The 22,684-nt window shown below is 48.1% G+C and overlaps 1 protein-coding gene across 1 annotated transcript; it reads left to right on the top strand.

Annotated features, from left to right (window-relative positions):
- The first annotated feature begins 964 nt into the window (after positions 1-964).
- LOC135909033 (membrane metallo-endopeptidase-like 1) lies at positions 965-15,421 on the top strand. The gene is made up of 3 exons (XM_065440891.1): positions 965-1,810; positions 9,731-11,451; positions 14,384-15,421. Exons 1-3 carry the CDS (start codon positions 1,040-1,042, stop codon positions 14,898-14,900), a joined length of 3,009 nt encoding a protein of 1,002 aa, XP_065296963.1. The 5' UTR covers positions 965-1,039; the 3' UTR covers positions 14,901-15,421.
- Positions 15,422-22,684: the final 7,263 nt, after the last annotated feature.

Genomic DNA, 22,684 nt, shown 5'->3' with positions numbered 1-22,684 from the left:
TTCTTTCATCCTTCTATGTGCTTGTTCCCTCGGTTACGCTGATGCTCCCCGCAGGAACGGGCCCCTAAGCGCTGCCCTCTAAGAGAAAGTGAAAGAAAAAGATCATAGGCATATAACGAACACCTAAATCAAATTTATTATGGGGTTTTATACGCCAAAAACAAGATTTGATTATAAGCCACGCGGTAGTGGGGGACGCCGGATTAATTGTGACCACCGGGGCATACTTAACGTGCCTAAAATGTGAAGGACGCAGCCTTTCAGGCATATAAATCAAATGACTTGCTTCCTTTCTTCCTTTATTATGGCGCGAGCCCACTACAGGTAATTGACCAAGTAGTCGGAAGTTAAATGGGTGGGAGGGGGGAGAGAAAACTTGGGGATGAAGTACACGTGAGGCAACACTTGAAGTTATACAATGAATTAAGCTAGGCATACTTGGGTTAAGGGCATTTCTTTCAGTTGTAGACGTGTGCTTTTCGAAAGGAAAGCAAACTAGAAGGTTATCAGTTTTAATAATTTTAAATAGGAATTTTGTAAACTAATGCATAAGAAATCAACACCCTCGATGTAGGTATGTCGACGTTGCTTTCTTTAAGACGATTCGGTGATCCTTTACTTTTTTACTTTGCTGCCGACTAGAAATAAAATCTAATAAAGGAAGCAGATTTGCCATTTTGCACAAATGCATCTTTGAAAAGACCACTCAAACCATGAAACATTAGGAGTTCTAAATTCCCTTTGACTAATGGAACAAAACCTTGGGCAAGTATGCGTCTTCGATAGAGATCGTATTAAAGGGAATTAATCATTGTTATAATGAAAACAAAACTTCCTTTGTTAACAGCCTGGTTTTACTGTGGTTCCGAAATTATATAGCGCTGAAATCAGTGAGAAATGGCCAGCGAGGTCTCGCGCCATTTGCTCTCGCCACGAGGTAGCACTAGAAGAAGACGAGGCTTCCAGGGCTCGCACCCCAATTTCCTCGGTTTTACTGGATTGAAACGTCTCTGGAGTTCGCCGCGAAGGAACAAGCGATATGGTTCCAAACAATGATGCTCCCGACGAGAAGAGAAGCAAGAAGCGACGTCGCTCTCGCAAACATAGCGTCAGTTCCAGTGGAAGTGTGTCGTCACGCAGCTCGTCGGCCTCGAGCAAGTCCGAAGCAACACGCAGGCGTCCCAGCCATACCGGTGTAGAAAAAGATCCGAAAGGCTCCGCGATTGCCGCGCTGGAATCGAACTTGCCGGTAGCCACGACCACCGCCCTTCAGCTGGACGAAGTAAATCCCCCACGCGACAAGAGCCCTCTCAAACGGAGGCTGTCTTTCACCGCCGATTTCCAGCGCAAGTCCTCGGACCCCAGCGAGCCTCAGCAGCAACTCGCTACCGCCGACTTTGGTCCGGTAGAACCTGTCGTTGCTACTCCCACTGCTCCGACGACGGAGAAGCCTGGAGAGAGCAACCGGCTCCCAGAGCAGAAGGACCAACAGGCGCCCCAACCAGAATGTGAAACCACCCTGCCAGCTCAGTCTCCGGATTGCGCCGTCAGCGGTGCGAATACACTCCAGACGCTGTCCGCGACCTCGATCCAGGAAAGGGCCGAGTCCTCTCCGAAGCTCTCGGAAGGACAGCCGGAGCCACGAGATGGACGCAAAGTGAGCCAGTCAAGTCGCAAAGCGAGTTTATCTCACCAGCACGCTTCGTTCTCCTCTGTCCTTCAAGAACTTAACACCATCAACAAAGAACACCTCGAAGGCCAGCGAATCAAGTCAGAAGCTCGGAGGACCTCGTACTATGATTTCGATCACGTGAGTTTCATACTACTTGTCACCTTTGCACTCTCCTACCTCCCTTCGTGCCGTTCCTCACAGTTTTGTGTCCAACATTTCCGAAGACAATAGTGTATTGATAAAGAGACGAGAGCAGTTTTGCGTAGGCCTTGCCGGTTCAAATGCGTGTGAATAAGCGAATCATTTTTCTCGTTTTGACGATGCGGTCAGCATAGTCGCCGACAGGCGAACAAGAAAGAGCGGCGCGACCCGAGAACAGACACGCACGCAGGGAGGAAGCAGGAATGAAGAATGGCATTTAATGAAGTGTTGCCTTGCTGAATCAGATGGGAATGGCATCTGTGGTATTCCTTCAATTAAGTGCCTTTCTAATGGTTAGGTAGTGGCCCCGGCGCAGGACTCGCCTCCAGCGGAGAACGCTCTTTCGGGGTCGTGGTATTTGTTTCAACAGTAAATACGGTTTCTATAAAGGTAGCCTCGGTATGTCCGCGCGAACGCTTGCAGTTGTGCTGCTTCCAACTTCTGTCAATGCCCAGTGATTTCGCGTGAGGTTGATTGTCACTTTTTTCTAACGATTCCGTTTTGTCCTCGGTGACCAACGTTCGCAGACCGAGTTCGTCCATCCCGTCGTTTCCATCAGTTGGTCGGTGGCAATGTTATTTTTGAAGTTCACGGTGAGTCACGGTCTTGCTGATCTGGTAATAGTACGTGCTTTCCATTTCTCCCTTGACAGCAGTCGCAACTGATCTTCCTCTAGACGAGCTCATTGCGATTACATTGAAGCAGTCCAGCTTGTCTGATCGTTCGTGTCGATTGCTGTGGTGGTTGGGGTGAAGGTAAGGGACTTAGCTGATTCTTGTCTAGCCAGCCTTCTGCGCGGAGTCGGTTGTGTTCACCTTGTTTATGATGTTCCACTCCTAACAAGCAGTCACAGCCTATCAAAATGGTGGTGTTGCGGTTGTCTTCGTCGCAACAGGTGCTATGAACGTTGATGGAATTACGTTGCATTGCACCATTAGTCATCTTGTTAGGACAGGGAATCTGCTGGCTGCAGATCAGAATAACTTCCAGGGCTTCTTATAGCATAGTGGTGGCATTATTTTCACCATGAAAGAGTTAACTATATCTCATAGCCTTATGCGTCTCCCTGCTTTCAGTACTCTTGGCAGGCTGAACGTAGTTGGGCCCTTTGATCGTAGGTATATATATATATATATATATATATATATATATATATATATATATATATATATATATATATATATATATATATATATATATATATATATATATATATATATATGTATGTATATGTACACACATAACGGTAAACTGCGTTTCGTACCTTTCTTTCCTATAACGCTGGACCCCTGATATTCCCGGTCACACAAGCGGCACGTGCCTTATCAGCGTCGCATAGCGTTCTTGACGAGAAAATAGCAAGCGCGCACATTTCAAGAAAAGAAACGACAGCAAGACAGATGACGATTCTTGTTGTTACAAAAATAGGCCCTTCGCCGATGTCGGCGATGGGTAATTATTAAGGTACAATGACTACACCTGACGACGTAAACAGTGGTTGCAAGTAGCAGGTCTCTTGCGTGCATTCGCCTCGTGCCCCACTGACGAGGATCTTAGGCCTCGTCGCTCCGTCTCTTTAGCTTGACCCCCTTACAACATTGCATTTGCTCAGGTTGTGGCATCAATACCGATATTCAATATCTAAGCAGTGTGCGTCTCATACAGCCATTTTAAATGACTATTTTCTCTGTGCGCGTAGATGGTGGAAGCAATACACACACGGTGTCCACAAATGATCCCACAAGTAACGAAGTAAATTCGACATCAAAGCAACCAAATTTCCAAAAAATATTCCGAAGGTTTTTATGAGCAGTACAAAAAGATTTTAAAATGTAGCTAGTTTGAAAGAAAAAAGAAACGTTCACAAAAGTATTCGTTCCCTTGCATTCTAGAAGCTCGCCGTTGCATTGTTGCAAGAATAACTCGCATGAACAATTTCTTGGAGAGGAGGTAAATTTCCACCAGAATGGGCATGCTAATCAAAACAGTTACATTTTTCCTCATTCGATTGCAAACTTAATTAAGGGCATTCAAAATGTTAAGTGTAATCTGCCATCTTTGCAGCAACGCGCTAGGCGACATCTTGTCTAAGACGCGGCAAAATGAAACTGCTCGCTCGACAGCCTAATTTCACGCATAGCTACTTCTTTCAGCCTTGTTCTGTGGTGTCCTCTTCCTGTGGTTCGCCATCCGCCGTGGTTGCTCAGTGGCTATGGTGTTGGGCTGCTTAGCACGAGGTCGCGGGATGGTATCCCGGCCACGGCGGCCGCATTTCGATGGGGGCGAAATGCGAAAACACCCGTGTGCTTAGATTTAGGTGCACGTTAAAGAACCCCAGGTGGTCAAAATTTCTGGAGTCCTCCACTACGGCGTGCCTCATAATCAGATAGTGATTTTGGCACGTAAAACCCCAAATATTATTATTATTATTCCTGTGGTCCGCTGTTGCGTGCGAAGCAACAGGGTTATGGTAACGCACGCAAGAAGCCAGGCTTGCTTTTTTTTTGTTAGTACTGACGGGAGGAGGGCAATTGAAAGGATAAAATCATCGCATCAAACATAATCCGCATGCTGATCAGTGGCCTACGCTCACGCCATTTTCCATTTTGTCCCAGCGTGCCCATTTGTTTAAAACGCCATGTATAAAAGACCATTATAACCCCTCTCCCCCCCCCCCCCACTGGAACAGTTTTTTTTATCTGTGCCTTTTCTTTTATCCCCATCAGCTTCCCTCAAAATTAACGCTGAAAGGCAACGCACACTTTTTATGCCAAACAGTGCTGTTCTACATACAACGCACGTAGTGCTATTAAAGTGTTTGGAGCATTTTAGCTGTTCAAAAAAAAATTGCTAAAACACTGAAAAACTGCTCACGGGTTAGCGCTGCACATTTTGCTTTGAATATTTTCCACACAAAAGTAAAATCAAGGTAACTTATGGGAAGAGAGCGCGTCTTTTACGAAATTTGTAATTTTTACTTGTACCAAAAAAACAGAAGGAAATCGCATTGACATATTAACACGAGTGCGCAGGGGTGTCATTTATTGAAGCCATTTATTCACTGAAAGAATCTGGGCAGCTCAGCATAGTCCATCAAATCATGTTTGGTCACGCTAGAGACAAAAAAGGAAGAGCGGGTATCACGTTCGGTGCACATGGCCTAAACTATCTTCCCAGCTGCTCACCGACGGCGTAGATCTACAAGGATCGCGCGCTCTATTCTCAAGCCGTCGCATTTTCAACCACTCAGCACGCTGATGAATCGCATGTGTGTTCCTTTTCCGTATTTCAATTTGGCATTTTATTAGTGCTCGTCTCTTCCTTTTTCACCTCTGGTACCGAGCCGCTGCTCTGCATAGTTTTGCTAACCGCGTGTTTCCAGGCTTTCTCATGTTATTGCGCTGTGCTTGAAGCCAGAGTGGCTGTAAGCAGCTGAATCTGCAATACTTGCGAACGCCTGCAGCACAAAAGCAGTGTAACGGAAGGCGAGTGGGAGAGAACCCGCGCAAAGTCATTTCTCCCGAAGCACTGACACATGAGAAAAAACCGTGCGCGGAACAAGTTAACTCTCGACGCTCAACTTGCTGATCACACTTGTCCTGCATTTTCACGGCATCACGCATGTGCGACCTCACTCACGCAGTTTCGGGTCAGAGCATCTAGAGTTCATGCATGGAGCTTTGTGCATGAAGTTTTATAAGCTCCGAACAACAGCACTATACTCCTGGAGCTTCGATTTTTCACGCGAGACGCGTTTTGTTGCCGACGCAAAATATCTGGTGGCTTGGAATGCAATGCAATGTTATTATAGGCGCGACTGCGGGGAGGGGGTGGGGCTCCAGAGCCCGAGCCCTCTCCGACGTTTCCCCGTGGACGAAGGCGCAGAGCCTCCCCCTCCCCCCCCCTTCCCCGGTGATGCCGACACCTGCCCCACGCCCCCATGAAGTGTCATGACAGGCGTTCTGTTACCCACATCATTTGACGTTTCTTTTGAGTTGCCTTTTGAGTTTTCACTTAATGTTTTATTCCGTTTAAAAACCTACTGCATCATTGTCGGTTCGGACGTTCACAGGCTTTAAATCATATTTTCGCTTTAATTCTGCGAATCCTACCAATACGATGACAAGCGCGTTAGAAGCACCAGCGGCGCCTACCGCATCCGTGCTTTATAAGTTCAAATAGTTTTTTTCTTAATTGAGAGTGTGAGCACCATGTGCAAACACCATATCTTTAAATACATACAAAGGAAAAAGTTTGTTATATTAATTCAAGAAAAGCTGTAGCCACCTAACAATTATTTCTAATGGCATGGATAGTCTATGCATAGACAACAAATCTGTTGCCTTTTGCTTACCTCGCGTCAAATTATTTTGTACTCTTTTTCTCATCCTGAAAGAAACCTGCAGATTTCAGTGACCCCTTCACCAGAGCATTTTATCAATGCCGTGTGAAATGCACTTGAATGATACGTGCCTCAGTATTGCTTTTCCTTCCATAGACAATGCTAATCACTCGTTAAATAAATATACATCAAATAATTTACATTTATGAAAGATGGAAACATCGCCACTTTCATGAAAAGGTCATAAATACATATATAATTCCATCCGAAACCCAAATGAGGCCTAACCGGATCCACTGCGCAGCAGCGCTGATACCCGGACTCGCAGGAAAAAAAAAAGAGAGAGAGACTGCAGTTTCGCCGCGAAGGCGACGTAGTAGTGATAGCGAAGTATAAAACAATTACCGGAAGGAAAATTACTACCGTGTAAATCCGTGTAAGGGCCGCACCCATGTAAGAGCCCCAGCACCAACTGGACCTTCAATTTATTATATATATATATATATATATATATATATATATATATATGCTTGTTTAATCCAACCGAGCAGCAATCGCGTTCGGTGCGCTGGTTCCGCTCACGCTCAAGATCGTATTTTCGCCCACATTGCACTTACGGGCGTCGCTACTAGATGGCGAGAGAAGGCGATCACGGAAGTGCATGGCGAATTTCATGCATGTAGTTAGAAAAATTAGATCACATGGCCGGTCCCATGTAAGGCTCGTCAAAATCGCGACAGAATACTGCAGTCCTTGCACGAGCCTGTCTATACGTTAATTCTATCGGCCATATAAATTGTAGGTAGCATTCATTTATTAATTAAAATAACAAGCCTAGCGTAATGCACGCACTAATTAAACCTGTAAATATCGCACTGGATGAACGCGTGCACTGTCACAACGCCGGCATTATGAAGAAGGCCGCCAGCGGGGGCGAAAGCTTCGTGCAGCCGCGCGATTCACCTCGCGACTCCGCAGATTAGATTGATGATCATCATCTGTCTACCTTTGTGTCCACTACAACACGGCCTCTATCAACGATATCTCCAATTACCACTTTCTCTTGGACTACGCAATCTGCAACACTGGGGGCGCAATAAGACAGCCCGGCAAGGAAGAGAGCGCGCATAAAGTTGGCAGCCATTCCTGCTTGGCCTGAACCACTGCACCCGCCAATGATTACCGACAATTAGACACGACAACCGGGCTGCGTAAGCGTTTGCCGCGCACAGTCATTCGCAGCTACGCCTCTCCTTCCCAAACGCTGGTTTGATCACGTGACCTCCAACAAAGCCAAACATTCAGTGCGTGGGAAGATAATGCCCATCAAGCCGCCATCCTGTTCAGCTCAGTATTACGTGCTTATTTCGGCACCCGCAGTCGCTCATTCAAATGGCTTTTGTACTTTATAAGGTGTAGGGACGTCGACAGATAAAACGAGAAATATAAAACACGCGTCCAGCTCGCTTCTACCGCGGCTGCGGACGACGCAGTATCCACCTTGGTATCCACCCGCTAAAAACACGCGTGAGCGCCAACGACAGAGCCAACTGTGGGCATGTCGCTGGTCGGTACTTGACCATTACCCGTCTGACGTTGAGAAGGAAGCGTATTTGCCATCGCATATCGACACCAACGGAAGCTTAACACGAGGCGCGTGGGGAGACAGCGCACGCGGAAGTGCCACCCATCTCGGATTGCAAGCTTCAACGCGGCGAAGAAAACAAAGAGCGCGGCCCGCCTATGTAGCCCTCCTCAGACGCACGAACAGCCAAGCGCGGTCACTAAACACTAGAAGACGCGCGCTCTTACTGACTGATTGGGCATTACCGATTAATTTGGACAATCGTTCGCTCTCGTTTTAATGGAGCGATGCGGCTTCATGAAAGTTGCGTGGCGTTAAGCATTGATAAAAGAAACAAGTTGGGAGCTATCGTATAGATCTGACCCGTTCTGTACCAGAGCTCCCGTTTTGCAGAGCGCTTCTTCTACAGCAAGGTGTTCATGAGGTATGCAGTTGGCAAAAGTTATCAGGCACTAATACAAGGCAAGGTCGGAGTGAGTAGAGCTTCAGGCAATAGAGGCAAGCTTCAAGTAAACCATCTCGCTTATAAAAACGCAAAAAGTAAATGCACAGGAATATAAATGGGGTACATAACAGCGAAAGCAAGGTGAGGCCTTCTGCGTATGGAAAAAACGCTTCGTTGCGCTATTTAAAGGTATATATCTTATGCTGTACATTTCCCTTATGAATTTTATTCATCATATATGCTTTATTAGCTGCTCAATAAAGTTTATCAGCTGCTCAATAACGTAGTCCACGCTATTCCTACTTGCATTCGTGTCCTTCCGCACTTCTCGGATCTCGCTGTTTCAGCATTTACTCAGTGATGTGCTAATATGCTTGTTTATTCGTGTGCCTGATAATCTATTATCCAATAATCCTTTTTTCCTCCACCGGGAAATAAATTAAGCCATTTGCATAAGGCATGCTCTAATTAACATTTGCGTTGCGGAGTTGCATTGATTTGTGCTAGTAATTGTAGTTATAACTTGTGTCCAAAAATTCTTGTATAATGTGTAAGTATTATAAATGTTGCAGTTTATCTGCTCATATGAACTTCCGACAGGAATATATTTCTTGATTGCATCGATGTGTATTAACACTTTTAGAAGACTTTACATGGCTTTTACCATTGACGTCTACCTGTGCGACCTAATACGCGCAAAATACATATATATGCATTCCTTATTAAGTGAATTCACTTGTCGTTTGCCTCATCCGGGAGACTCAGGCTGTGAAGTTAAACTGCCTCCTTCAATGAGGTCGCGTAACTACTCAGTAAGGCAGGAACTTGAATGACTAATACTTCGACGTCACACGAACTTTCTTCAAGTGCGAACGTGATGAAAGGCTTTGTGTGTGTATAGTATATATATCTATATATATATATATATATATATATATATATATATATATATATGCACAAGGGGGAGCGGAGGGTCCGAAAAGGGGGTCGGGCCCGGGCTCCGACCTCCCCCTGCCCCCCTGGACAAATGAAAGCTTTCCTTGTATAGTTGTCACACGGGCATTAGTCAGAAATTCGGGAGCGTAGGGACGATTCTTCCGAGTACTTAGCTAATTGTTAACACCGCACGTCACCGTGAAAAGAGACTCGACGAAAGCTTTGGTTGCAAAGCACCACGCCACCCAAGGCAGTCTGGACGAATATGTAGGGCTGAAAGAAGAGCGGCCGTGGCTTTGTTGATAGGTGGGGGCACATGGAAGTTCTCTTTCCCCGATTGGCTGGACGACGAAGGCGACTGATACATTTTACAGTTCTGAACAGCCACACCGCGACGATCGCCGATCCGCGCAACGTAAGGGCGATTCGTAAATACGTCACAGAGAAGATGGTGGGCGTCGCCACTGTAGATAGATCACTCTGTATTTTGAACATCATCTTTAGCCGAAATCTGCTTAAATGCCTCTTGATTTTTATATTTTCTTGCAGGCTCCACGCAGCTCTCAGATTGTCCTAACTGCAACAGGTGTGTCAATCAAGGTGCAGCACCTCACCCTTATGATCGTCCTGATGCTGATCGTGAGGGCCGTGACAATCGTCATTGTGTTTCTGTTCGCACGAGGCGCCAAATCACCACCATCGCCACCGTTCTGCAAGACTGAGGACTGCCTCGTCCACTCGTGGCGCCTCTCTAATGGACTAAACCGCGACCTCGATCCATGCCACAACTTTAGCGCCTACGTCTGCTCCGCTTGGTCGCCTCCGAAAGGCTACCTAGAGTACACGAGCTCGGCCATGGATGACGTAAGGAAATCGTGGTTTCCGCATTTCTACAGCGTACTCAGCGAAGGGACGAAAACCATTAGTGTGGGCCACAAACCAATGGCCATGTACGAGTCCTGCATGGGCAACCGATCACGGTACGGCGCGAACTTGGACATCTTCTGGAAGTTCCTCAACGAATGTAGACTGTCCTGGCCAGAGAAACCCACGCCAAATGACACCAGCGCCCTCGATGTAGTGATGACGCTAGCATTCAAGTGGCAGGTCCCGTTATTCTTCCAAGTGCGCGCTATGCGCTTCTCCTCACCGAATTGGCGTTTCATATTGGAGCCCTGTTCCCTCATACCAATTTTGTATAAGCAGCATCTCACAGTCAAAAGCACCGGCGGATACGCGAAATACTGGGCCACGTTTTTCTACATCCTTAACCGAAACTACACTAAGTATGGGGTCGACACGAAGTTTATCAAAAGGGCTATGGTTATGGAAGGTGACGTCTTCAGAAAACTGCTGAACGCAAGGCGTCTTCAGGTAAGCGAACCAGCTCTGGTGCGAATCGCTCGAATAGGACTTCTCACTCCGCCGCTGGCCTCCAAGCTGTGGCTACGTGCCTTCAGGCAGACCGAGCTTGAGCCTGAAGTGAAGCCCAACGACCAGGTTTTCATAAGCGACGTAGAGTTCTTCCGGACTATGGCGACCGTGATGTCATCGTACAGAAGAACCGAGCTGCTGTCCCTGATCGCCTGGTCTTGCGTGCAGCTGTTTGCTCCGGCAGCGGATATCCAGCTGCTTGAGAATCGGTACGACCAGGGCATCACCACATATCGGCCGTACTTCTGCGAGCGATTCGTCGAGGCCGCCTATCGGCTCCTGGTGATTGCGCTCAGCTCCGTGTCGCGCTTCACGCCAGCACAGCGCGCCGCCGTCAAAGCCGGCTTCGACAGCTTGGTGTCAGCGGCTGCGGAGGCGGCCAACGCAACGCAATGGCTGGACGTTGAGAGCCGGAAGCTCGCGGTCGAGAAGCTGCGTTCGACGCGACTAAAGCTGTGGCCCCCCGAGCGCTTCCTCGAAAACGACGTGCTCGAGCGCATGTACAGCGATTTTCCCAGCACTGAACTTTCGTTTGCCGAGTACTGGGTGAAGACGAGCCGCTGCGCTGCTAAGATGCATGACCCGCACGCTGACATCGACGTCTTCAGCTTCGCGGTCAGCTACGCACTGCCGTACGTGCTCTATGACCCCTCCAGCGGCGACGTCAAGGTGGCCGTGGGCGCCATTACTCCGCCCCTGTACTACCCTGGCGGGACCGAGGCCATGTTCTACGGGGGTCTGGGCTTTTCCATGGCACTCAATCTGGTCGCGTCCGTAGACAGGCAGGGACTGCGGTGGCACCCGAACGGCACATTCGGGTACTTCTTTTTGTCCGGGTAAGCTTCCCGTTATTGATGCGGAAATAGGTATTCTGGTATTCCTTTTCTTTATTCGTGTTAGGCCTAAAGAACACCTTGCATGTTTAGGGATTGAGGCGTTGAGTCATTAATTAGGTTAAAAACCCCATGGCAGCACTAGAACTATAAGAGACGTCGTTCAGGAGCGCTTCGGATCGACTTTGAGCTCCTGGGTTTCTTTAATGGGCGCGTAAAGATGCAGGGTTTCATTTTAAAAGCACTCCATCTTTTTAAATTTCAGATAGGCAAACAGCACAAATGTAACCCATAATCGGAAATACTCAATGAGGCGTTAATTACTTCTAAGGGAAATCAATACATCTGATTGTACAATTAACGTAGCTACGATAATTACCTTTTATTTATAATAATCAGAACATATTGTAGTCCGCGATATCGCAAGGCATGTGCACTTTAACGAATTCTCAGTACTAAGCCAGTTTCTACACATTAATTTTCAAGGTTTCCAACTAGATGCATTGGCGTTCCATTTACTTCTGTGCTTCAAAAACAGCAATGCCTTAAAAAATTAGGGAGCAGCAACAGTGAATGCTTACCGTAAGTTTGACGGTGCATATATCGGAACCTGTGCCACCCTCAAAATTCCTTTTATGTCAGCATGCCTTGCATATGCAGTGTGTCCCAGATAACTTGAGCCAAGAATTTAAAACTGAAAGGCACGTTGGAAGCGAATTTAAACGAACGCATACTATTCGGAATTGCCTATAGTAACTCAGGCAATTTTGTTGTTTGCCCTAGAACTGACTAGCTAATTACTTTGATTAGCCAACTGTTTAGTTATTGGCGGAGAACCCGAAGTATGATACCTAGATTTGTAGAGCACATTCAGAAACTACCGATCGAGTTGTTTTCTTTAGGATACGTCTCCCGTAGTCCTTGCTTCCGGGTTGCAAAGAAAGCCTGCGAAATAGGGAAAAACCTACGTGACGGAGCACTTGCGCTGTGGTATCTCGCTGCTCTCAAGCGTGCGTTCCGCGAACAAGGTCGGCTCCCGTCGGATGACGGCGAAAATGCATGCTGCTTGCCGAGCGCTGCCGACGAGATAAAGGAACGCCCTGCCGCTTCCTCGTCGTCAGTCACGATGCAGCTGACCTCGTTCACCGATCGCAGTCTCGAGAGCAGCACAATACCAGTGAGCAAACGCTCCGTCACGTGCTTTTTATTATATCTCGCGGGCTTTCTTTGCAACCCGGAAAAAAGGACTACGTGAGACGTATCGAAAAGGAAACAACTCGATCTGCGGTTTCTGAAGGTGCTCACCAAGTCCTCGACCAATAATTAATAACTTGGCTAATTAAACTTTATCAATTAGTGTCTTATGGGGAAAAGAAAAATATTGTCTGAGTAACTATGGTCTATTGCGAATAGTATGCGTTCGGTTACATTCGCTTCCGACGCGCCTTTCATCTTTAAATTCGTGGTTCAAATTACGTGGGACACACTTCATACACTCACTACGTACAATGCGTAGATTTCAATATGTGCCGTCAAGAAATTAATCAGAACGGTAATTAGCGTAATTACGGTAATTCTTCAAGTAATCGTTTTGATTTGCCGTAGGAGTAATTTACCGCCTCATCTTGTGATTTAGGTCAAAGGTTATTATACAGTCATGTTTTCGGAGGTTTTAAATGCCGAAACCAGCATCTGAATATAAGGCACGCCATAGTGTGGGACTCTGCAATAATATTTACCAGGTGTGCCTTTTTAACGTGCGCCAACGGTGGGAACACGGGTATTTTTGCAAGTCGTCCCCATCAATATGTGGCAGCCACGGCTGGGATTCCATCCTTATGCTTAGCCGCGTAACGCAAAAGTTGGTAAGCAATTATAGCAGGTAGTAATGATCAGAATTGTGCTGTCAGCCACAGGCAACATGTTAAAATTGGCTGCAATTACAAGAAAAAAGCGCGTTGTATATGTGGCGTTCTTGTTTGTTTTTGTTTTTAGCACCATACAGTTTTTTTTTTTTTATTCACCCGTGAGAGATAGCGAAATTGTATTCCTTGAGCTGGATTACTCCAAGAGGCCACTTTTCTCGCACGAGAAATCGAAGTGCATAATAGTTTAATCGACAGAAAATGAATAGGTAGCTTTTAGAATATTTAATCTAATACACATATTGCAAATTAGGAGGTAGTGAAAAGTAGCGAAATTCTCAAATTGTAGTCGGTGGGTTCGCAAGTCATCCCCACACTTTAAGCAAATGTTGACCATGGCGCCGTAATATGCGCCGCCACACTTGAGATAAAATTTATCGTTCCGCTTCTATTTTTAATAAAACGACGTTTTATACTTTGAAGCACAAACGTAACTGCGACGCGAATGTATTTTATCGCCAACTTCGGGATTTAAGTACTCAAAACTCGTATCACCCTGAAAATTCAGGCCAAGATGGTCTGAACCGGCTACAGATTAAATGGGAAGACGTACCATCTTGGTCTGAATTTTCAGCGTGATACGAGTTTTGAGCACCGGCTACAGTTCGTAAATTTCGGCAAGTGTTGTAAAACCTAAGTATTTATGAGAAACCCGATCAGTGAAATTTGTTTGATTAGTCGATCGTGCAATGCGATTTCTCGTGCAAGCAATGTCAACTTCTTTGAGTAATCCAGCTCAATGACTACAATTATGCTTTCTACCCCAGGTGAATTTTAACAATATAATTCTGCATAATCTTGAGAAAAACACACCCGGTATAAATGTGCGAGAGCGTTTTTGCGTTTCGTTTACAGCAAAATGCCGCAGCCGTGCCCGATAACCATACGCGTGACCTCCTCCTTAGCTGCAGAACGCCCTATAACCACTACAACACACGCCGTTAACGCCAAAGTATTATTATTTTTTTTCTGCCATGATGTATCGTTTCAATGTCTTCAACCACCTGCAGCTCTTCCGCGAAGGCCTTCGAGGAGAGAGACAGCTGCCTACCAGCGCTTGGCGGCCACGCCGCCAGTGGCGGAGACAACACCCACAGCATAACCGGCGCGAGGGCCAGCATCTTTCCCGAGATCCCCGCTCTCGAGGTTGCCTACGCGGCGTACCGTCGTGCAGTCAGCGACAGGGGAGACGAAGCTCTTCAGGGAATCGTGGGGGGCTTTTCGGGAGACCATGACGCTGTGCTACATGACTTGTACGCGACCCGATGCCGTGGGTCCGCACACAGTGGACTGCAACAAGGCGGTGCGCAGTTCGGAGGCCTTCGCCCGGGCATTTTATTGCCCGCCCGAGTCTCAGATGAACCCCAACATGAAGTGCAAATTCTTTGGGTGAGAGTCGGGTACTTCCAATGGACTGCGATACGGCGTTCACCTGACATCGAACGACACACCTTCATATGGCGCGTACACATACAGTTTTGTGCGCAACATCGAAAGCGATCTCGTCGCCAGCCATGTACTACCTAGGCACTGTTTTATTTCGTGTCTGGACAGACATTATAAATCACGGGCTCTCTCTCTCTCTCTCTCTGAGGATTTAAAAGTAAATACTTATTATGTATTGGTTGTAAAACTTCGTTGCGCTCTAAATTCAGTGTGAAGATCTTAATGAATTAAATTTAGACAAGACGGGCGCCACCTGACCTTAGCTTTAATTTTCTATATGCAAGTCGCGAGATGGAACGCTGAAGCACTTTATGAATACTTAAGATGTCTATAACGCGATGTGGCTGTGATTGCTCGGAATTTACAACGTTGTCACCTCCTTTTCCCTTCTTCGCCTTTTTTTTTTCTTTGTAAAAGCTAGCTGTTCCTGCATCCTTTACTGTACAATATATATCGCTGATGACACGGCTTCTCGTATGGCGCAAATTAAGTAATTATGCACATGTTGCTTCTTCATAGCTAAAGCTTCCCGAGGACTGCATACCTGCCCATGCAGAAATGAACTCTGCGGTGAAAGCGTTAATAAAGGAAACGAATAGGTGTGGAAAGTGCTCTGCGCTAATTATCCTCTTGGCTTAGTTATTCTGTTGCTCACAATACAGAAAATAGAACAAAATGCTCCCTGCAAGTGACTGCCACTTGTGCATTTCCCAGTGCTTCCATTCGAGAGTTACCACATTCTGATTCACTCATTCAGTGGCTACTATAAGACATTTTTTTTTACATTTACCACATTGATTAGTGGTTGATGTGGTTTGACCTACCAAGTTAACACGGGCCCGCCGAATGGAAACGCCGAGCTATTCCTATTGCTTGACTGTGGGTATGACGCTGTTGAATTGACGCCACGTAATGACTCCCAATTTCTCTGCTCTAAACTTGAGGCCTAGGTTTGTCGCTGCATTGCCAGAGATATTCGAAAGTGCCGAAGCTACGAGTGGCGCAGCTGTGTAGAAAATGAGACGCGGAAGATCGAGTGGGCGACGACAGCGATAACAATCCGATTAGTTCCGGGAACCTTGCTGCTAATTGGATAGTTTCGGGTTAGAAAAGTCCTCGCGTAGTGTGACATGCGTCCGAGCGCATTTTTTTTTTCTAGACGTTAGCCGTGCATGTATTCTCTGCGCTTGTGCTGCGATTGCGGTTGTGTGTCCATCAAGTATTCATTGCCGTGGAATGTGGATTACATTCATGCCAGGATATGCCTAATAAGTGTTGCGTGTCCAATTGCTGGAGCAATTAGAAATAGGGACCGAAAAATCAGGCGTTCATGTTTCCGCAAGATCAATGACAGAATATTGGGTGCCAATGCTAAGGCAATGAAGAGAAAAGCTGGAATTCAGTGGAATAAGGCAGCTGTTTCTTTGTAAATAGTTGCATGAACATTTTGTATCTCCATTGCTAAACTCATTTTAGGAGTTGTAAATATGTGGACTCGAAAGCGAAATTATTCGTTTAGAGCATAATCTAGACTGGAATAAATATATGTGTCCCGAATGTGAAGAAGGGCACACCAGTGAAGTTGTCATGAGATATGTGTTATGGTGCAGTGGAAACATTTTGTTGAAGAACGTTTGTGGTCACATGAACGGTAAACTCTTTGACACCGACAATAAATCAAGGCAGAGAAGCTATGCTGGCCTCGCGGATCGCACTTGACGGGATCAAAGCGTCCGCTGTCCAGCTAGATAACGGGTCGAACGCAGTTGAACATTTCAAACAAACTTTAATTACACTGAGAAGGTCAAAAAAGCAAGTTAAAAATACACAAAACGTTCAGTTTTAGCCCCGTAAAAAAGTGGTCCGCTCTCTAGGGCCGGTGGGGCGAGTCTGCCCGTCCCGCGCTTTTCCAACCGCGGTTTCCATCCCCGTCGCCGCCCCCAGGCTCGGGAAACAACACACGACACCCCGAAGCGTCGTCACTGGGTCACTTCCAGGAACCCAACGGAGGGAGCGGGGTCCTTTCTCTCGCGCACAGCTCGGAGTCCGCGGGGGGCCAGTGAAAGAGAAAGCCATAAAAGTAAGGAAGGCTCGCTTCCCTCTTGAAAGAAAAGTCTGGCCGTGCATTCGCGATGCGCACAGAACACACCCCGTCTGGTGTCTTTTGTTGTTAAGACGCCACCACTATATCACGGTCACAGCAAACGCACAACTTCTGTTGTTGGTCCGAAGAATGTTTTCACAACCCCGTCTTCGGCTGTTTTCAGCTCGACCTTGCGCACCCTTGCATCTGCGCTGGGCAGGCTTCGTGTAATCACTCCGACGGGCCAGTCGTTACGGGTTGCTTCTTTATCCCTGAGTAGAACGACGTCGCCTTCTTTGAGGTCGGGTTTTGCTGCTTGCCATTTTCGGCGTTGTTGCAAGGTAGTGACATACGTTGTGCGCCAGCGCTTCCAGAACTCGTCAGCCAGGTTTTGCACGAGACGCCAATGCCGTTTGTAGAGGTTGCTTGTGTCTAACTGCCCAGTTGTTACAGATGCGCTTCCGTGTTTTTGGGTTAAGAGCGTCGCCGGAGTTAGGATTGTGGGATCTTCGGGGTCAGACGTAGTAGGAGTTATGGGCCTAGCATTAATGATGGCCGCAACCTCTGCCAAAAAGGTTGCAAGAATGTCATGCGTGAGTCGTTGATGACGTGACTGCATGAGCATTGAGTCAAGAATTCGGCGTGCAATGCCGATCATCCGCTCCCACGCACCGCCCATATGGGACGCGTGCGGTGGATTGAATATCCATTTGCAGCCGTTTCCACTGAGGAACTTGCCTATTTGTGAGCGATGAATGCCCTCTGCGCTGATTCCAAGTTCTCTGCAAGCTCCGATAAAATTGGTCACGCAGTCAGAGCGTATTAGCTTGACGGGCCCTCGCACTGCTAGGAACCTTCGGAAGGCATTAATGAAACTCGACGTATCCATTGATTCGATCAGCTCAATGTGCACTGCGCGAATGCTTAAGCAAGTGAACATGACTGCCCAGCGCTTGCTGTTTGCAACACCACCTCTCGTTCGGCGAGAGGCAATCATCCAGGGACCGAAAACATCGATTCCAACATTCGTGAAAGGAGGATCTGTGCTGATTCGGTCTGCCGGAAGGTCAGCCATCTTCTGGTCGTGAAAGCGCCCTCGCATCTTCTTGCATGAAATGCATGCTTGCAGCACGGATGAGATGCACCTTTTACCTCCGACGATCCAATACCCAGCAGCTCTTACGGCTCCTTCTGTGAAGTGTCGGCCCTGGTGTTGCAGGCATTCATGGTGGTGGCGCACGAGAAGGTTCGCCACATGGTGCCGACCCGGCAATAATAGAGGGTGTTTCTCATCGTCTGGAAGGTCGCTTCTGTTCAAGCGGCCGCCGACGCGGATCAAGCCGTTGGCGTCTAAGAATGGGTCAAGCCTTCGAAGCGAGCTTGTCTTGTGAACCTGCTCTCCTTTCTGGATACAGCATATCTCTTCATAAAATGCGTCCTGCTGTACTGCGCGAATGATGACGAACCTGGATTTGGAGAGCGCCTCAACGGGAGCTACCTCTCCCTGTGATGCGTTCTTTGCGTGATGGGCAACCTGGATCAGACTTGCTACAGCACGAGTGAGAGATTTCCAGTTCGAGAGCCTATGAAAGCGTTCAGCTCCAAGTCGCTGTCGTCTGTTCACCTCCGTCGCCAGAGTGCAGACTTCAGGGCGTATTTCTTTGTCTTCATCAGGATTTAAGAGGATGATGCTCGACGACCGTGCTTCCTCTTCTCGTCGTGAGAGAAAATCAGGTCCGGACAACCAGTTCGTGCTCTTAAGCTGTGCTACTGGAATCGCTCTAGTGGCGTGGTCTGCTGGATTTTCGTCTGTGTGAATGTATTTCCATTGTTCAGGTTGCATGCTGCTACGTATCCGCTGCACCCTGTTGGCCACATACACGTAGGACCTTCTTGCTTCGTTGTATATGTAACCCAAGACCACTTTGCTATCCGTGTAGAACGTGACCGAGTTCGGCTGGAAGTCCAATTCTCGTAGTATAGAATCGGTCATCTCTACAGCAAGCACTGCTGCACACAACTCAAGCCTTGGGATGGTGTGTTCTGGTTGTGGAGCAAGCTTGGCCTTTCCCATGACAAATCCGACGTGTCTGTTTCCTTGCTTGTCAGTCTCGCGTAGGTATGCCACAGCTGCGACGGCCCTTGTGGACGCGTCTAAAAATACATGAATGTCCCTGCTTTCGGCTTCAAGCGTCGAGACTGGCGCATACGTTCTTCGCACGTGAAGGTGCTGTAGTGTCTGGAGAGAGTTCTTCCACTCGTCCCATCTCTGCTTTTTCTCGTCCGAAAGCGGTGTGTCCCAGTCATAACCCTTCGTCACGAGGTCACGGAGAAGGTACTTGCCTTGAACCGTTATTGGAGCCACAAACCCTAGTGGATCGTAAAGGCTGTTGACGGTCGACAGCACTCCTCGCCGCGTATATGGCCTGTCCTGACGAGGAGCGCTGAAGACGAAGCTGTCGTCGCCTATGTCCCACAGTAGACCGAGACTTCTTTGCGTAAACGACGCGTCTGTGCCGAAGTCGAGGTTCTTTAGTCCCTTGGCGTGGTCCTCTCGAGGAAATGCATTCAGCACATTCTGCCTATTCGAAGCTATCTTGTGCAGCCTTATGTTAGCTGTTGCAAGCATTTTCTGCGTTCTTTGCAGGAGACTAATGGCTTCTTCTTCGCTCGGAAGAGACTTAAGCCCATCATCGACGTAGAAATCTCTTTCAACGAACTTCCTGGCATCTTCACCAAATCGTGGGGCAGCTTGTTGGGCAGTCCGTCGAAGGCCATACGTTGAAACAGCTAGCGATGGGCTTTTGCCGAAAACGTGAACCTTCATTCGGCACTCTATGATTTCTCTAACGAGAAACTGGACGCCCTAGGCATTCATAACACCATAGACGAGCTTATTGAAGCGCACCGTATTAGCCAATACGAACGACTTGCCAATTCCACCACGGGCAGGCACATTCTAGGCACCCTAGGCATAACCTACACCACCCAATTCGGACCAAAAGTACCCATCCCTCCAAACATTCGTGATCAGCTAGTTATCCCGCCCATACCTCGTAATATGCACCCTGAACACAATCCGGAGCGACGTGCAGAAAGAGCTAAACAACTACAAAAGCGCTACGACCAAGCCGCTGACGTAACCTACGTGGACGCAGCAGACTTCCCCAACCAAAACGCCATGGCGGTAGTCGCAGTCGCGGGTTCGCAGTACACCTCTCCGCGGCCGCATCAATATTCGCCACGCAACCCGAAGTAGGCGAAGAAACGGCCATCGCTTTAGCCTACGCGGCTACCAATGCACACTGCATCATCAGCGACTCCAAAACGGCCATTCGTAACTACGCAAGAGGACTGATAGCACCCCAAGCGCAAAAGATTCTCTCTGGCACTCCTCTCTCAAGGCAACGCCGCGTGCAGATCATCTGGGCCCCTGGTCACTCGGGTCTGGCTGGAAACGAAGCCGCCCACGATGCCGCCCCAGCTCTCGCACACCGGGCGCATCATCCTTCTCCTGCGTCTTCCGATCCCGACCAGCCCTCTGTTCTGCATCGCGGTCACGCGCGGGACCGAATGGTCACGTTCAGAGAAATTCTACTGCACTACCGCAGAGAGCGGTTACGCTACCCCCCAGCACACAAAACACTAAGTCTCAATCCACCACTTGGCGACTCCTTCAGACACGAACTTTTCCGAACCCCGTGCTTTACAACCACATGTACCCCGATGCATACTCACCACTCTGCAAAGCGTGCAAAGCCCGCGCCGACCTCAATCATATTATTTGGCAATGCCCCAAAGCCTCACCCACCAACACCTCCCGCACTAACACACGCATCATTAGTACGGCCGAGCAGTGGGAGGCATTGCTGCTCAGCTTGGACCCAGAGGAGCAGCTCTGGGCCGTCCGGATGGCCGAAGACGCCGCCAGGAAGCAAGAACTGGCCGCCGTCTGAGGAAGGGGGGGATTGGGGGTTAGCCTCCCGACCCCCGCCACCCCTTAACCCCATCAAGGACACAATAAAGTTTTATCTCTCTCTCTGGAGATATCGTTGCCCTTAAACCAGAGGAACCTCAGGTAGTTCTGATGGTCCTCGCGAACCATGAAACTGTAGAACATTTGCTGGACGTCCGTTGTAACCGCAATTGGTTCTTGCCGGAAGCGTATCAAAATCCCCACAAGGTTATTCGGTAGGTCAGGGCCGGTCAGGAGAACGTTGTTCAGAGATACCCCTTCATACTGAGCGCTGGAGTCAAATACGACACGGATTTGATCAGGCTTCTGGGGGTGGTAAACGCCGAATATGGGCAGATACCAACATTCTTCGTCCACGTGAAGTGGTGGAGCTTCCTCCGCATGACCCTTGATGAAGAGCTCGTTCATGAAGTTCACGAAACATTCCCTTGTTTCAGGATTTTTTCGCAGGGTACGCCGTAGCGAGAGCAGACGGGACAGAGCTTGTTTTCTGTTGTTTGGAAGCCGACTTCTTGGTGTGCGAAAGGGGAGAGGGGCGACCCAATTGTTTAATTTGTCTTGGGTGAATTCACTATTCATTATCTTGAGGAATGTCTTGTCTTCCATGGAGAGAGCACGCTGGTTGTCAAGTTCTGTTGTCTCGAAAAGATTCGGGGCCAGGTTGTCATCCAATGTTGCTGCCAATCGTAAATCTTTTGAGACCTTATCCGCAGAGTAGAGAATCGGCGCCTCCCTAACAAAGAAATGTCTTGGGCATGGCTCAAAAAGAGATGGTCGCCCACTGTCCAGCACATGGGTCTTGAACACGTTGACGCTGCCCGTTTTCCGCGTTCGACCAACGCAAACGTCACCGACAATGACCCATCCCAGGTCGAGCTTCTGAGCATACGGCGCGTCGTGGGGTCCGTTGATTGTCTGACGAACCTTGTGAGCTCTTAGGATGTCCCGGCCAAGGAGAAGCAGTATTCCAGCCTCCTCAAGAGGCGGAATGTCATTTGCTACTGACTTCAAGTGCGGGTAGTGCCTTGCAGCCTCAGGTGTCGGAATTTCCTCTCTGTTTTCTGGAATTGCCTTGCACTCGAGGAGAGGTGGAAGAGGAAACTTGACTTCGCCTGACATGCTCTGCACGAAAAAACCATGAGCGACTCTTCCAACCACTTCAGTACTGCCGGAGCAAGTGCGGAGCGTGTATTGCGTAGGGGTCCCCTTCACTCCGAAATCGTTGAGAATTCTGGCCTAACCAACGAGCGATTACTCTGGTCGTCAAGAATCGCGTACGCTCTGACTGTTTTCTCAGGCTGAGTCTCATGGGTCACCTCTACGAGGCAGATTTTAGCACACGACTTTGTGCTGTTGTCAGCGTTTGCCACTTCAGTACGCCTAGATGTGACTCTTCTTTCTGAGTCATCTGTGGTACTGTCGTCAGACCCATTAGCTCTTGACGGCTCTGAGGTTGGCGGTGCTGGGTGAAGCGCTGTAGCGTGGTCGGCGCTGTCGCATATGAGGCATATCACAACTGCCTGACATTGCCACTGCATGTGGTTCTTGGATGAGCAGCATCGTAGGCAGATCCCTTGCTTCTTTATGAAAGATTGCCGCTCTTCCAAGGTTTTCTCACTGAAGGAGCGACACCTTTCCAAAGGGTGAGGTTTCTTGTGATATGGACACCACCTTTTCAAGTCCTTCGATTCCGGTTGCCGTTCGTTAGCAGTGGCATCTTGATTAATTTTGGCAGAAGCAGGATCCACTTCTGTTTTTCTCGCTGACACAGACGATCTTTGCCGCGTGGTCTTGGTAGCATTGTCT

Source organism: Dermacentor albipictus, chromosome 2 (assembly GCF_038994185.2).
Source record: "Dermacentor albipictus isolate Rhodes 1998 colony chromosome 2, USDA_Dalb.pri_finalv2, whole genome shotgun sequence".
NCBI lineage: Eukaryota > Metazoa > Arthropoda > Arachnida > Ixodida > Ixodidae > Dermacentor > Dermacentor albipictus.
This window is presented reverse-complemented; position numbering and strand designations above follow the sequence as displayed.